Below are 14553 nucleotides of genomic sequence, written 5' to 3'. Positions count from 1 at the left end.
CTATAGCGCTACAAGGTGTACGCAGTGCTGCACAAACATAGAAGAAAGACAGTCCCTGCTCAAAGAGCTTACAATCTAATAGACAAGAAATAAAGTAAGCAAATCAAATCAATTAATGTGTACAGGAAGGAGAAGAGGAGGGTAGGTGGAGGCGAGTGGTTACAAGCCCCCCTGACAAGTCCCTCCCCTCCTTCCTTACCGACTTCGATGCCTGGCTCTCCGTTTTTCTTGAACCTTCATCCCCTTCCCTCATTCTTGGCGACTTTAACATACACGCTGATGACCCATCCGACTCTTACGCTTCTCAGTTCCTCACTCTGACCTCCTCCTTCAACCTCCAACTGAGCTCCACCACCCCTACTCACCAAACTGGCCATTGTCTTGACCTCGTCCTGTCCTCTACCTGCTCACCCTCCAATCTCTGACCCTCAGCTCTTCCTCTCTCAGACTATCACCTGATCACCTTCACACTTCATCACCCTCCCCCTCAGTCCCGCCCAACACTAACCACTACTTCCAGGAATCTCCAGGCTGTCGACCCTCCCACACTAGTATCTCTAATCTCCTCCCTTCCATCATGTCCTCAGACTCTGTCGACAAGGCTGTCTCCACTTACAATACCACTCTCTCCTCTGCCCTGGACACCCTTGCACCGTCCATCTCCCGTCCCACAAAGCGTACTAATCCCCAGCCATGGCTGACCCCTTGCATCCAATACCTTCACTCTTGCGCCCGATCGGCTGAACGCCTCTGGAGGAAATCTCGTACCCATACCGATTTCATTCATTATAAATTCATGCTATCCTCTTTCCAGGCCTCCCTATTCCTTGCCAAACAGGACTATTATACCCAACTGACTAATTCTCTCAGCTCTAACCCTCGTTGTCTCTTCGCCACCCTTAACTCCCTCCTCAAAGTGCCCTCCGCTCCCACCACCCCCCCCCATTCCCCCCCCCCCTCACTCTCTCCTCAATCACTGGCTGACTACTTCCGCGACAAGGTACAGAAGATCAACCTCGAATTCACCACCAAGCCTCCTCCTCCCCTTCACCCTTTAACCCACTCCCTCAACCAACCAACCCAGGCCTCCTTTTCCTCTTTCCCTGACATCACAGAGGAGGAAACCGCCCACCTTCTTTCCTCCTTAAAATGCACCACCTGTTCTTCTGACCCCATCCCCACCAGCCTACTTAACACCATCTCCCCTACTGTCACCCCCCCCCCATCTGTCATATCCTCAACCTCTCTCTCTCCACTGCAACTGTCCCTGACACCTTCAAGCATGCTGTAGTCACACCACTCCTCAAAAAACCTTCACTTGACCCAACCTGTCCCTCCAACTACCACCCCATTTCTCTCCTGCCCTTCCTCTCCAAGATACTTGAACGCCGTTCACAGCCGTTGCCTTGATTTTCTCTCCTCTCACGCCATCCTCGACCTGCTTCAATCTGGCTTTCGCCCTCTACACTCGACAGAAACAGCACTATCTAAAGTCTGTAATGACCTGTTTCTTGCCAAATACAAAGGTCATTACGCCATCCTCATCCTCCTCGACCTATCCGCCGCTTTTGACACTGTCAATCACAACTTACTTCTTGCCACAATGTCCTCATTTGGGTTCCAGGGCTCGGTCCTCTCCTGGTTCTCCTCTTATCTCTCCCACCGTACCTTCAGAGTACATTCTCATGGATCTTCCTCCACCCCCATCCCGCTCTCTGTTGGAGTTCCTCAGGGATCTGTCCTTAGACCCCTTCTCTTTTCAATCTACACCTCCTCCCTGGGCTCGCTGATCTCATCTCATGGTTTCCAATATCATCTTTATGCTGACGACACCCAGCTTTATCTCTCCACACCAGACATCACTGCGGAAACCCAGGCCAAAGTATCGGCCTGCTTATCTGACATTGCTGCCTGGATGTCCAACCGCCACCTGAAACTGAACATGGCCAAGACCGAGCTTCTTGTCTTTCCACCAAAACCCTCTTCTCCTCTCCCTCCACTCTCTATCTCAGTTGATAACACCCTCATCCTCCCTGTCTCATCTGCCCGCAACCTCGGAGTCATCTTCAACTCCTCCCTCTCCTTCTCTGCGCATATCCAGCAGATAGCCAAGACCTGTAGCTTCTTTCTCTATAACATCAGCAAAATTCGCCCTTTCCTCTCGGAGCATACCACCCGAACACTCGTCCACTCTCTCATTACCTCTCGCCTTGACTACTGCAACCTACTCCTCACTGGCCTCCCACTTAGCCATCTATCCCCCCTTCAATCCGTTCAGAACTCTGCTGCACGTCTTATCTTCCGTCAGGCCCGATATGCCCATATCACCCCTCTCCTCAAGTCACTTCACTGGCTTCCGATCAGGTACCGCATACAGTTCAAGTTTCTCCTACTTACCTACAAATACACTCGATCTGCAGCCCCTCATTACCTCTCTACCCTCATCTCCCCTTACGTTCCTACCCGTAACCTCCGCTCACAGGTCAAATCCCTCCTCTCAGTACCCTTCTCCACCACCGCCAACTCCAGGCTCCACCCTTTCTGCCTCGCCTCACCCTATGCTTGGAATAAACTCCCTGAGCCCATACGTCAAGCCCCCTCCCTGCCCATCTTCAAATCCTTACTCAAAGCCCACCTCTTCGATGTCGTCTTCGGCACATAACCATTATAACCCCATTGAGGAAATCTAGACTACCCCAACTTGACATCTCGTCCTTTAGATTGTAAGCACGTCTGAGCAGGGACTGTCCTTCTTTGTTAAACTGTACAGCGCTGCGTAACCCTAGTAGCGCTCTAGAAATGTCAAGTAGTAGTATGTTATCGGAGAACTAAATCCATACGTTGCAACGTATGGAACGTTGACAGTTCAGAGGAAGGGAGAAAAGAAAATAGCTGGTTTCATGAAAATTTGGATTCCTTCGAATTCCCTAACTTCTTGAACGAGAAGTATATTGATAAATACTTTAATGGCTGGAGCTGTCGGTGGGACTCGATTTAAGAAAATGATTCCAGGATCTGTTTCTTTTTACATAAAGACCTTTGATGAATGGAACAAAACCAGCTGTACTGATTTCAAGTGGAGGGGGGGATTTTATAGGAAAATAACAGAAAGTTAGTTGAAATGTACACCTTACCTGGTATTCCTGAAATGTTTGTAAGATTATTGAGATGTTTAATAAATATGATATTCAATACAGATTGGAAGGTGAGGATGTTTGATGCAGAGAAAGTTGGGAAGGGGCAGCATGAAATGTCATGTTCATTATCATGTTGAACAGAAAACTATTAGATGATTAAACTATTGATGACTCATGTTAATGTTCACTCTGTGTGACTTAATAAAGATATTTTCACATAAAATGGATCTTTGCCCCATCTAAGGACCTGAGCACCTCATTCCTACTCAGATAAAGTCAAGCCTCACTTCACCTCAGCAGATTCACCCCAGTCCCTCTTATTACTGCACTCACCTGAGCAGCTTGTCCCAGCTTCTCTTTCCTCCGATCCCGGCTCCACCCTGACGTACGGCTCTTCCCCTCCTTCAATGTGGGATATAATGTCAGGGATGACAGTTGGAGTGCCTGTTCCTGGGGTTAAGAAAACTGCATTAGGTTTACCAAAATCATTTACCCCCCAGATTTTATAAATGTCGAAAATTAGGCGCTATCCTGAGATGCTTGCGCCATTAAACTGGCTAATGAGCTGATCAGCACCAATAACAGGGTGGTAACAATTACTGGCGTTAATTGGCAGAAATTGCATTTTGCTAAGCGTTATTCTATCAGGATCCACATGCAAATCTTATTGCGTAACTCAAAAGGCACCAGAGCCATGGGAAGGGCATGGGCGGATCACGTGAACATCGGAGATCCGTAACTTAATTATGTGCTAAGATTTACACCAGGTTTCCGTTGGCAGTAAATCCTTGCTCCCAAAATTTGGCTTGGAAATCAGCTCTAAGCACTTTTCTGTAAATGATGCCCAATTTGGTGCCATTTTTTGAGCACTTTTTACTGAATCTAGTCCTTAGTGTCCGACTCCTTCAAATTCAAGACTTAGACAGATTTCCAGCATAAAAATTTCACTAACTTTAATGAACAAAAATACGGAAACCAAAAGAGGGGATCTGCTGTTAGTGAATGACAAAAACTTCCTCCAATGGAGGCTGTCCTCAGGCTAGCAGGTAAAAGAAGAGCGTGGATATGTAGTGCTGACCCTTCTTTCAAATGTGAGACCGAAGCCCTGAAGCAGCCGTGCGAAATGCTGGCCATCGTCTAACACATTGATTATAGAAAGAGGAAAACAGCATGTCACGCTGTTCTGAGAGCACTCACTATAAGATAAGTGTGGTGTTAAATATTGTATAATTAATTGAATTGGCTATGAAGGTATAAGACACATATATAAATTGTGTCCATCAGTAATTAGATTAATTTAATAACGTAACAGCAGGTTTTTTGGCCAAGGATGAAAGTAGGGTCTAGAGACCCGTTATAGCTTCGACAGATCAATTGAGGACCTGGAAGCTCTTTGAGGCCTTTTTCCTGCTAGCCTGAAGACAGCCTCCATTGGAGGAAGTTTTTGTCATTCACTAACAGCAGATCCCCTCTTTTGGTTTTATTTATGATCGTTTGATCTGCATTCGAACCAACATCAGTATTTAGTTGATTCTACAAAAATACGGAAACCCTCAGAGGAACTGTTTTGGACCCTGCAAATCTCAATAAAGTTTCAAAAACCTTAAACTCATCTTTATAGCCCAGTTCCCACTTTAAATAGTGCAAAACATCATCATCCTCATTTCAATTTGAGTGAGCTTCCTTATCCCATATACAACACACAGGTCTCCTTCATCACATCCAGAACAATTCTACACCTAGTCCTTAGTGGGGAGCATGACCTGGTGCAGGAGGCAATGGTGCTGGGACCACTTGATAACAGTGATCATAAGATGATCAGATTTGATATGAACTCTGGATAAGTACACCCAGGAAATCCAATACGTTAGTCTCCTTTTTGACACTTAAAGGCTACGATAAAATGAGAAGAACTGTCAACAAAAAAAAAAACAGAGGAGCAGCTGCAAAGGTCAACAATTTACATCAGGCGTGAATGCAGTTCACAAATGAGAACCAAAAAAGGAGAAACCCCTATGGAGTGTCCAAACCACGAGAAGTAAGGGATGATGCAATGACCTCCAGCCAGAGGATAAATGCCAAGATAGTCTTTATTCAGTAAAGCGTCAAAATGGGACCCATTTATCCTCCAGCTGGAAGTCACTGCGTCATCTCCTACTTCTTCCACTGTGCTGTTCAAAAACACTGTGTTAAAAAAGGAGAAAGGAAGGCCAAACGATATCTAGCATGGCTAAAAAGTGAGGTGAAGGAAGCTATGAGAAAATCATTCAGGAAACGGAAGAAGGATCCAAAGGATCCAACCGAAAGTAACAGGAAACAGCATCAGGAATGGCAAATCCAATGCAAAGCGCCAAGGAAGGCAAGGAGGGACTTTGGAAAAAAAAAAAGACTGCATTGGAGGCAAAAACACATAGTAAAACTTTTTAGGTATACTAAAAGCAAGACGCCGGCAAAAGAAATCAGTTGGACCGCTAGATGACAGAGGGGTAAAAGGGGCAATCAGGGAAGAGAAAGCCATAGTGGAGAGATTAAATGAATTCTTTGCTACAGTCTTCACTGAGGAAGATATGAGAGTCAGTAGCGTAGCTAGGTGGGGCGCAGGGGGAGCGGTCGCTCCCCCAAACAGGTTTGTAGAAAAAATGGCGCTTATGCGCCTCTTGCCAATATTTTTTTCTGCCTGCTCCCAAGCGAGGCTCCAATCTTTTCCTGCCTCTTCTGCCCGCTCTCCCCATCCGCGTGGTCTGGTCACTTTTACTGCCCCAAAGCGCCGTTCTCCCTCCAGCACCGGCGATTCCCATAGTCACCTTCTGACAGCGTGCATTGTCGGGGCCTCTCCTCAGGTGCGACCCGCCTACTCTGCAACTTCCTATTTTCCGCAGAGGTGGGACACGCCTGATAAGAGGCCCCGACGACGTACGATGTCAGAAGGCTGACTATGAGAATTGCCGGTGCTGAAGGGAGAACGGCGATTCGAGGCAGTAGAAGTAACCAGACCACGCGGATGGGGAGAGTGGGTAGAAGAGAGGGAGAGGATGGAGCAGGGAGAAAGCGCTGCCCAAGACCAGAGTGGAAGTGAACCTATCTAGTCCACTGAAAGGTAAGGAAGCCAATTTGTAATCTGTTTCCACTTTCCACCCCCCTCCTCCCCCATTCAAAACAAAGCAAGCAAACTTATGAGGTGCTGCATCCACCTTGTCATTCTTTAATGTTGCTCCATCTTAAAAGGTGGAGGAGAAAAGACATAACAATTGACTACCACTATAACAGCTTCAAAAATTATTGTAGCTGGTAGAAACTGCAATTATAAACTCTATAGTTTGTGCTCATTTTTTTCCACTGTTCTTATATATAGATGTCCAGATTTCAGTGAGGCTATCCTGTTTCCTGATGGGTTCATCTTAACTGTAGTTGTAATCTGCCTTGGGAAGCCTGGTGTTATAAAGGTGATAGAATATACTGAAATTAAATGGAAGTAGAATTAAACTCTCCTTTCATTGTGGCACATGGAATCACATCTCATCTGTTTACCTTTTAGATACACAAAGGGATTATTCTGTTTTGAACGTGTTTCAGGGGCAAGTAGTTTTATAAATCAAAATCAAAATAAATATTTTGTTTCATGCAGATCTCTTTTATTTAAACATAAATGGGCTATAAGCCCCTAATTCAGTCCACTGGTTTTCTTATATTTTGTTCTTGTGATGACTTATATCATGCCAAAACTGAAAACTCTTATCTCTATCTGGTCGACAGTGGCATAGGAAGGGCGGGGCGGTGGGGGCAATCCGCCCCGGGTGTCAGCGGGTGGGGGGGCGCTTCGGACAGCCCTCGTCTCCTGCCTTCACCCTTCGTTTTTTTTTTTTTAATCCATTGCAGCGACGCAGGCAGCGCTTCGCGTCTGCCCTGCGTGTGCTGTGAAGAGAGAAAATCACCTCGCTGGCGTCGGGCCTTCCCTCGCTATGTCCCGCCCTCGAGGAAATAGGAAGTTACCTCAGAAGAGGGCGGGACACAACGAGGGAAGGCCCGACGCCAGTAAGGTGATTTTCTCTCTTCACAGCACACGCAGGGCAGACGCGAAGTGCTGCCTGCGTCGCTGCAATGGATTAAAAAAAAAACGAAGGGTGATAGCAGGAGACGAGGGCTCTGTCAGCTCTCCACAAGGGGGGACAAGGACGGGGACGGGACCGGGTCGGGGGGGGGTCAGATGGGGGGGGGTCAGATGGGAGAGGGGCAGCTCAGAGGGGAGAAGGGGAGTGCTCAGAGGGGAGAAGGGGTGGGGGTGTTCAGAGGGGAGAAGGGGATTGGGGAGGGTGGGGGAGCCCAGATGGGTGCTCAGAGGGGAGAAGGGGATTGGGAAGGGGTGGGGAGCCCGGAGGGGAGCTCAGAGGGGAGAAGGGGATAGGGGAGAAGGGGATAGGGGAGGGAGGGTGGGGGAGCCCAGAGGGGTGCTCAGAGGGGAGAAGGGGTGGGGGGTGTTCAGAGGGGAGAAGGGGATTGAGGAGGGTGGGGGAGCCCAGAGAGGTGCTCAGAGGGGAGAAGGGTATTGGGAAGGGGTGGGGAGCCCAGAAAGGAGCCCAGAGGGGAGAAGGGGATTGGGGAGGGGTGGGGGTGCTCAGAGGGGAGTGCTCAGATGGGAGAAAGGGTCTGAAGCTGGAACTGGGGTCTGACAAGGGGCAGGAGGGAAAATGGGTCCATGCCTGGGGCAGGTGGGAGAATGGGTCTGGGGCTGAAAAGGGGGGATGCAAGGCATGTTGTGGATGAAGGGGGCTGGAACTGGGGGCTGAAAAGGGGACAGGGAGAAGTGGCTGGGGGCTGAAGCTCGGGACTAATGGAAGAAAAGGGCTGGGGACTGGTGGGATAGTGGGGCTGAAAAGGGGGGCAGGTGGGAGATGTGGACTGGGGCTGGAACTAGGGGCAGGTGGAATAAGGGGGCTGGAACTGGGGGCTGAAAAGAGAGGGCAGAGAGAGAGGGGACAGACCCTGGCGGAGTGTGAGGGAGGGCAGACCCTGGATGGATGGGAGACCGAGGGCAGAATGATTGAAGGGGCAGAGAGAAAGGGCAGATGGTGGGTGGAAGCAGGAGAGAGAAACAGGGCAGACTGGGGCAAATGGTGGATGGAAGGGGCAGAGATAGAGGGCAGATGTGGATGGAAGGGAGAGACAGGGCAGATGTTGATGGAAGGGGGAGAGAGAGATGGCAGACTGGGGCAGATGGTGGATGGAAGGGGCAGAAATAGAGGGCAGATGTGGATGGAAGGGAGAGAGAGGGCAGATAGTGGATGGAAGGGACATTAGAGAGGGCAGACACTGGATGGCAGAGAGAGAGAGAGAGAGCGAAGACAGATGCTGGATGGAAGAAAGACTGTGAAAAGAAGATGAGGAAAGCAGAAACCAGAGACAACAAACTGTAAATAAAATACATATTTTTATTTTTTTGCTTTAACATCTAAATAAGGTAATCTTTTTATTGGAATAATTTTAATACATTTTGACTTAACTTTCAGAGAACAAAACCCCCTTCCTGAGGTCAGGATAGGATACTGTAACAGCACTATACTGTATTGACCTGAGGAAGGAGATTTTGGCCTCTGGAAGCTAAATGTATTAGTCCAATAAAATGGTATTATTTTATTTTCTATATTTGTTTTATTTCTATTTGTTAATTTGTAAAGTGGTGATTGGTATTTGTTAGTTTTTTTCAAATTTACATCTGCTGTCTTTATATTTTGCACAGTACTAGGGGACATTTTCTGTTTCTGTGGTGTTGCATTGTATGCAGAGTCTGGCATCGGGGGTTCAGTTTAATTTTTGTCTAAATAGAAAGTTTATGATTACTTATTCTATAGTGGATTAGGGTGTATCTGTGTTTGTGAAAAAGGCATGACTTTCGGTTGGCATTGACTGTGCAGGATCGACGATCTGTACTAATCTGTCTGTTTTCGTTTTACAATAGGTGAATTGATGTTCTAGTGCTCACTGTAGTAACATAGTAACATAGTAGATGACGGCAGAAAAAGACCTGCACGGTCCATCCAGTCTGCCCAACAAGATATCTCATATGTGCCACATTTTGTGTATACCTTACCTTGATTTTTTACCTGTCTTTTTCAGGGCACAGATCATATAAGTCTGCCCAGCACTATCCCCGCCTCCCACTACCGGCTCTTGCCACCCAATCTCGGCTAAGCTCCTGAGGATCCATTCCTTCTGAACAGGATTCCTTTATGTTTATCCCACGCATGTTTGAATTCCGTTACCGTTTTCATCTCCACCACCTCCTGCGGAAGGGCATTCCAAGCATCCACTACTCTCTCTGTGAAAAAATACTTCCTGACATTTTTCTTGAGACTGCCCCCCTTCAATCTCATTTCATGTCCTCTCGTTCTACCGCCTTCGCATCTCCGGAAAAGGTTCGTTTGCGGATTAATACCTTTCAAATATTTGAACGTCTGTATCATATCACCCCTGTTTCTCCTTTCCTCCAGAGTATACATGTTTAGGTCCACAAGTCTCTCCTCATACGTCTTGTAACATATTGCAGGGACAAATTGTTTACTGGCAGCCAGGAGGCCTGAATGGTATTTCTGGGAGGTTTGGGCAGTGGATGAGGTGCTATGAAAGCCTTGTGTAAACTGTCTTGTCCTGGAATAGGATCCATTGGAAGGGGGAGTGTATTGACCACGATACCACAGTCACTTGCCTTAACTGCCTAACAAGCTTGGTTTGGGGCTTTGAGAACCATCATAAGTGTTGTAGAGTTTAAATATTCTGGGCAGCCTGGATAGGGGACATTTTGGCCTTTATCTGCCTTCATTTACCACGTTGCTGTGTATTTCTCCGGTCCTCATTACACTTTTCAAATGTTGGTGCAAACATCTAGTAGCCGTGAAGTGACCTGAATGCTCTTCGGACACTCAGCTTCTACAACCTTGTGTTATGCTGGTACAACCAATACCAAGTATCACAACAACCACTCAGAATTCACTTATCCAACATTAGAGCTTCAAACACATCAAAGTACATAAGCCCTATCTTAGATATGTCGCAACAAACTCAAAGGTGAATGAATTACCTGAGCCCATAAGCCAGGCCCCCTCCCTGCCCATCTTCAAAGCCTTGCTCAAAACCCACCAATGTCGCCTTCAGCACCTAACCATCATACCTCTATTCAGGAAACCTGGACTGTCCCTACGTGACATTTCGCCCTTTAGATTGTAAGCTCCTTGGAGCAGGGACTGTCCTTTATGTCAATTTATGTTAATCTGTACAGCGCTGCGTAACCCTAGTAGCGCTCTAGAAATGTTAAGTAGTAGTAGTAGTAGTAGTAACACAAATCCCATACCATTCTTGTAGCTTTTCTTTGCACCGCTTCAATTCTTTTTACATCCTTAGCAAGATACGGCCTGCAAAACTGAACACAATACTCCAGGTGGGGCCTCACCAATGACTTATACAGGGGCATCAACACCCCCTTTCTTCTGCTGGTCACACCTCTCTCTATACAGCCTAACAACCTTCTAGCTACGGCCACCGCCTTGCCATACTGTTTCGTCGCCTTCAAATCCTCAGATACTATCACCCCAAGATCCCTCTCCCCGTCCGTACCTATCAGACTCTCCCCGCCTAACACATACGTCTCCTGTGGATTTCTATTCCCTAAGTGCATCGCTTTGCATTTCTTCGCAATGAATTTTAATTGCCAAACCTTAGACCATCCTTCTAGCTCCCTCAGATCCTTTTTCATGTTTTCCACTCCCTCCGGGGTGTCCACTCTGTTACAGATCTTAGTATCATCCGCAAATAGACAAATGTTACCTTCTAACCCTTCGGCAATGTCACTCACAAATATATTGCACAGAATCGGCCCCAGCACCGATCCTTGAGGCACTCCACTACTCACCTTTCCCTCCTCCGAGTGAATTCCATTCACCACCACCTTCTGGTGTCTGTCCGTCAACCAGTTCTTAATCCAGTTCACCACTTCGGGTCCTATCTTCAGCCCATCCAGTTTATTCAAAAGCCTCCTGTGGGGAACCATGTCAAAAGCTTTGCTGAAATCTAAGTAGATTACGTCTATAGCTTGTCCCTGATTCAATTCTCCAGTCACCCAATCAAAGAATTCAATGAGATTCGTTTGGATTCCCCTTTGGTAAAACCATGTTGTCTCGGATCTTGCAACTTATTGGCTTCCAGGAAATTCACTATCCTTTCCTTCAGCATCGCTTCCATTACTTTTCCAATAACCGAAGTGAGGCTTACCGGCCTGTAGTTTCCATCTTCTTCCCTATCACCACTTTTGTGAAGAGGGACCAATCCCTCGGAACCTCTCCCGTCTGCAAGGATTTATTAAACAAATCTTTAAGAGGACCCGCCAGAACCTCTCTGAGCTCCCTCAATACCCTGCTAGCAGCAATTTATACTGACTATTTTCGAATTCCTATTTTTTTTCCCTCTTAGATTCCGTTTCAGTGACAGGATTGCAGAAACTTTTTAGTGCTCAAATACTTTTTCAGATTCAGCTGTCAGATTTCTGAAACTGATATTTATCCACTGTTGGAATTCTTTAAATATCTTTTATAGGTGTGAAAGATCTTTTGGATTGATCTTTTTACTATGCCTTGCCAAGAAATCAGTGCAGGATTCTTGGTAATATGATATTTAAATTCAATTGCAGAATCCCTGAATATCGTCCTTACAGAAGCTGTCATTGACTCTGTGAGTACCTACAGACATCCATTTGTAAGTATACTTTTTATTATTTGATTACTAGTAACGAAGGCCCTTTTCAAATCGCAATGAAACGGGCGCTAGCAAGGCTCCCCTCCGTCCCTTTGTGTCTCCGTGTGTCACCGGAGCCCTGCAGCCTCCGTGCGAATGTGCTGTGACCCTGGCCCTTTTGGCACGCCCCCCAGCGTCCGTGACCGTTCCGTTCCCCCCGATGTGTGTGTTGCCAGTGCACCCCCTTCCACCCCCACCGATGTCGTCGCTGCCGGCGCTCCCCCCTCTCCGAAGGCCCCCCCACCCCACTAACCTGCCGAAACAGAAGATTTCTGCGTCATGTGAATGCCCCTGCAGTAGGAACCGATAGAGTAACGTGTGCTCCGCCCTCGACGTCGTCGCGTTTTGACGCGAGGGCGGAGCAGAGCTACAGTGCAGTACAACGTTGGAGCTGAGAATGTGCTCCGCCCTCAACGTCATAACGTTTGACGCGAGGGCAGGGCCCACAGACTGTGATTTTGTGTGGCTTCAGAGCTTCGAACTTACGAACCTGGCTTCAGTGACGTCAGTGCAAATAGAACGTTGAAGGTGAGTTTTATACAGTGGGGGAAATAAGTATTTGATCCCTTGCTGATTTTGTAAGTTTGCCCACTGACAAAGACATGAGCAGCCCATAATTGAAGGGTAGGTTATTGGTAACAGTGAGAGATAGCACATCACAAATTAAATCCGGAAAATCACATTGTGGAAAGTATATGAATTTATTTGCATTCTGCAGAGGGAAATAAGTATTTGATCCCCCACCAACCAGTAAGAGATCTGGCCCCTACAGACCAGGTAGATGCTCCAAATCAACTCGTTACCTGCATGACAGACAGCTGTCGGCAATGGTCACCTGTATGAAAGACACCTGTCCACAGACTCAGTGAATCAGTCAGACTCTAACCTCTACAAAATGGCCAAGAGCAAGGAGCTGTCTAAGGATGTCAGGGACAAGATCATACACCTGCACAAGGCTGGAATGGGCTACAAAACCATCAGTAAGACGCTGGGCGAGAAGGAGACAACTGTTGGTGCCATAGTAAGAAAATGGAAGAAGTACAAAATGACTGTCAATCGACAAAGATCTGGGGCTCCACGCAAAATCTCACCGCGTGGGGTATCCTTGATCATGAGGAAGGTTAGAAATCAGCCTACAACTACAAGGGGGGAACTTGTCAATGATCTCAAGGCAGCTGGGACCACTGTCACCACGAAAACCATTGGTAACACATTACGACATAACGGATTGCAATCCTGCAGTGCCCGCAAGGTCCCCCTGCTCCGGAAGGCACATGTGACGGCCCGTCTGAAGTTTGCCAGTGAACACCTGGATGATGCCGAGAGTGATTGGGAGAAGGTGCTGTGGTCAGATGAGACAAAAATTGAGCTCTTTGGCATGAACTCAACTCGCCGTGTTTGGAGGAAGAGAAATGCTGCCTATGACCCAAAGAACACCATCCCCACTGTCAAGCATGGAGGTGGAAATGTTATGTTTTGGGGGTGTTTCTCTGCTAAGGGCACAGGACTACTTCACCGCATCAATGGGAGAATGGATGGGGCCATGTACCGTACAATTCTGAGTGACAACCTCCTTCCCTCCGCCAGGGCCTTAAAAATGGGTCGTGGCTGGGTCTTCCAGCACGACAATGACCCAAAACATACAGCCAAGGCAACAAAGGAGTGGCTCAGGAAGAAGCACATTAGGGTCATGGAGTGGCCTAGCCAGTCACCAGACCTTAATCCCATTGAAAACTTATGGAGGGAGCTGAAGATGCGAGTTGCCAAGCGACAGCCCAGAACTCTTAATGATTTAGAGATGATCTGCAAAGAGGAGTGGACCAAAATTCCTCCTGACATGTGTGCAAACCTCATCATCAACTACAGAAGACGTCTGACCGCTGTGCTTGCCAACAAGGGTTTTGCCACCAAGTATTAGGTCTTGTTTGCCAGAGGGATTAAATACTTATTTCCCTCTGCAGAATGCAAATAAATTCATATACTTTCCACAATGTGATTTTCCGGATTTAATTTGTGATGTGCTATCTCTCACTGTTACCAATAACCTACCCTTCAATTATGGGCTGCTCATGTCTTTGTCAGTGGGCAAACTTACAAAATCAGCAAGGGATCAAATACTTATTTCCCCCACTGTATATATAGATATTGTTTAGAAAGTCTGTTTGTTTGTTTTATTTATTTATTTATTGCATTTGTATCCCACATTTTCCCACCTCTTTGCAGGCTCAATGTTAGGTTTTGTTGTTGTTATTTACATTATGGTTACACCTGTTGAAATTGTAATAAGGTATTTCCCTACTCAGAGAAAAGAATTAGAAAATATTTGTACCCAATGGCATGATTGGAACAAAATACAAACTGATTTTTTTGGTCATATAAGGGTTCCCTTGATAAACAGCTTTTGCAATTACTTATGAATTATATTGAAAAAACTAAAAAGAGTACCTCCCGCCTGAAACACCTTCAGGCTGTAAACCAATGGGTTTTTGTTTCCCAACACGAGAATGACATTAACTCCTTACCTCACAGTGAGAAATTTCCTCCTCCACCACCTGCAGTGGAAACCGAAGCTACGGCTCCCTCATCACCTTATTACTCCCAGATTGACGATACATCTACAGATGTCAAAACAGTTTTA

The 14553-nt window shown here is 46.8% G+C and overlaps 2 protein-coding genes across 3 annotated transcripts in view; one reads left to right on the top strand and one right to left on the bottom strand.

The window, feature by feature from the left end:
• LOC115459803 (zinc finger protein 271-like) overlaps positions 1 to 14553 on the top strand; it is a 258826-nt gene that overhangs the window by 116034 nt on the left and 128239 nt on the right. The gene's annotated exons all lie outside the window — the stretch shown is intronic.
• Positions 1 to 14553, bottom strand: part of LOC115463476 (gastrula zinc finger protein XlCGF26.1-like) — a 53529-nt gene that overhangs the window by 7521 nt on the left and 31455 nt on the right. Inside the window, exon 3 of one of the 2 annotated variants that reach the window (XM_030194018.1) lies at positions 3471 to 3587. The exons of the other annotated variant lie outside the window; for it this stretch is intronic. Within the exon in view, the coding sequence (XP_030049878.1) occupies positions 3471 to 3587 (117 nt within the window). The remainder of the gene's footprint in view (positions 1 to 3470; positions 3588 to 14553) is intronic. 2 annotated transcript variants of the gene reach the window in all.

The sequence above is a fragment of the Microcaecilia unicolor genome, chromosome 1 (genome assembly GCF_901765095.1).
Source record: "Microcaecilia unicolor chromosome 1, aMicUni1.1, whole genome shotgun sequence".
NCBI lineage: Eukaryota > Metazoa > Chordata > Amphibia > Gymnophiona > Siphonopidae > Microcaecilia > Microcaecilia unicolor.
This window is presented reverse-complemented; position numbering and strand designations above follow the sequence as displayed.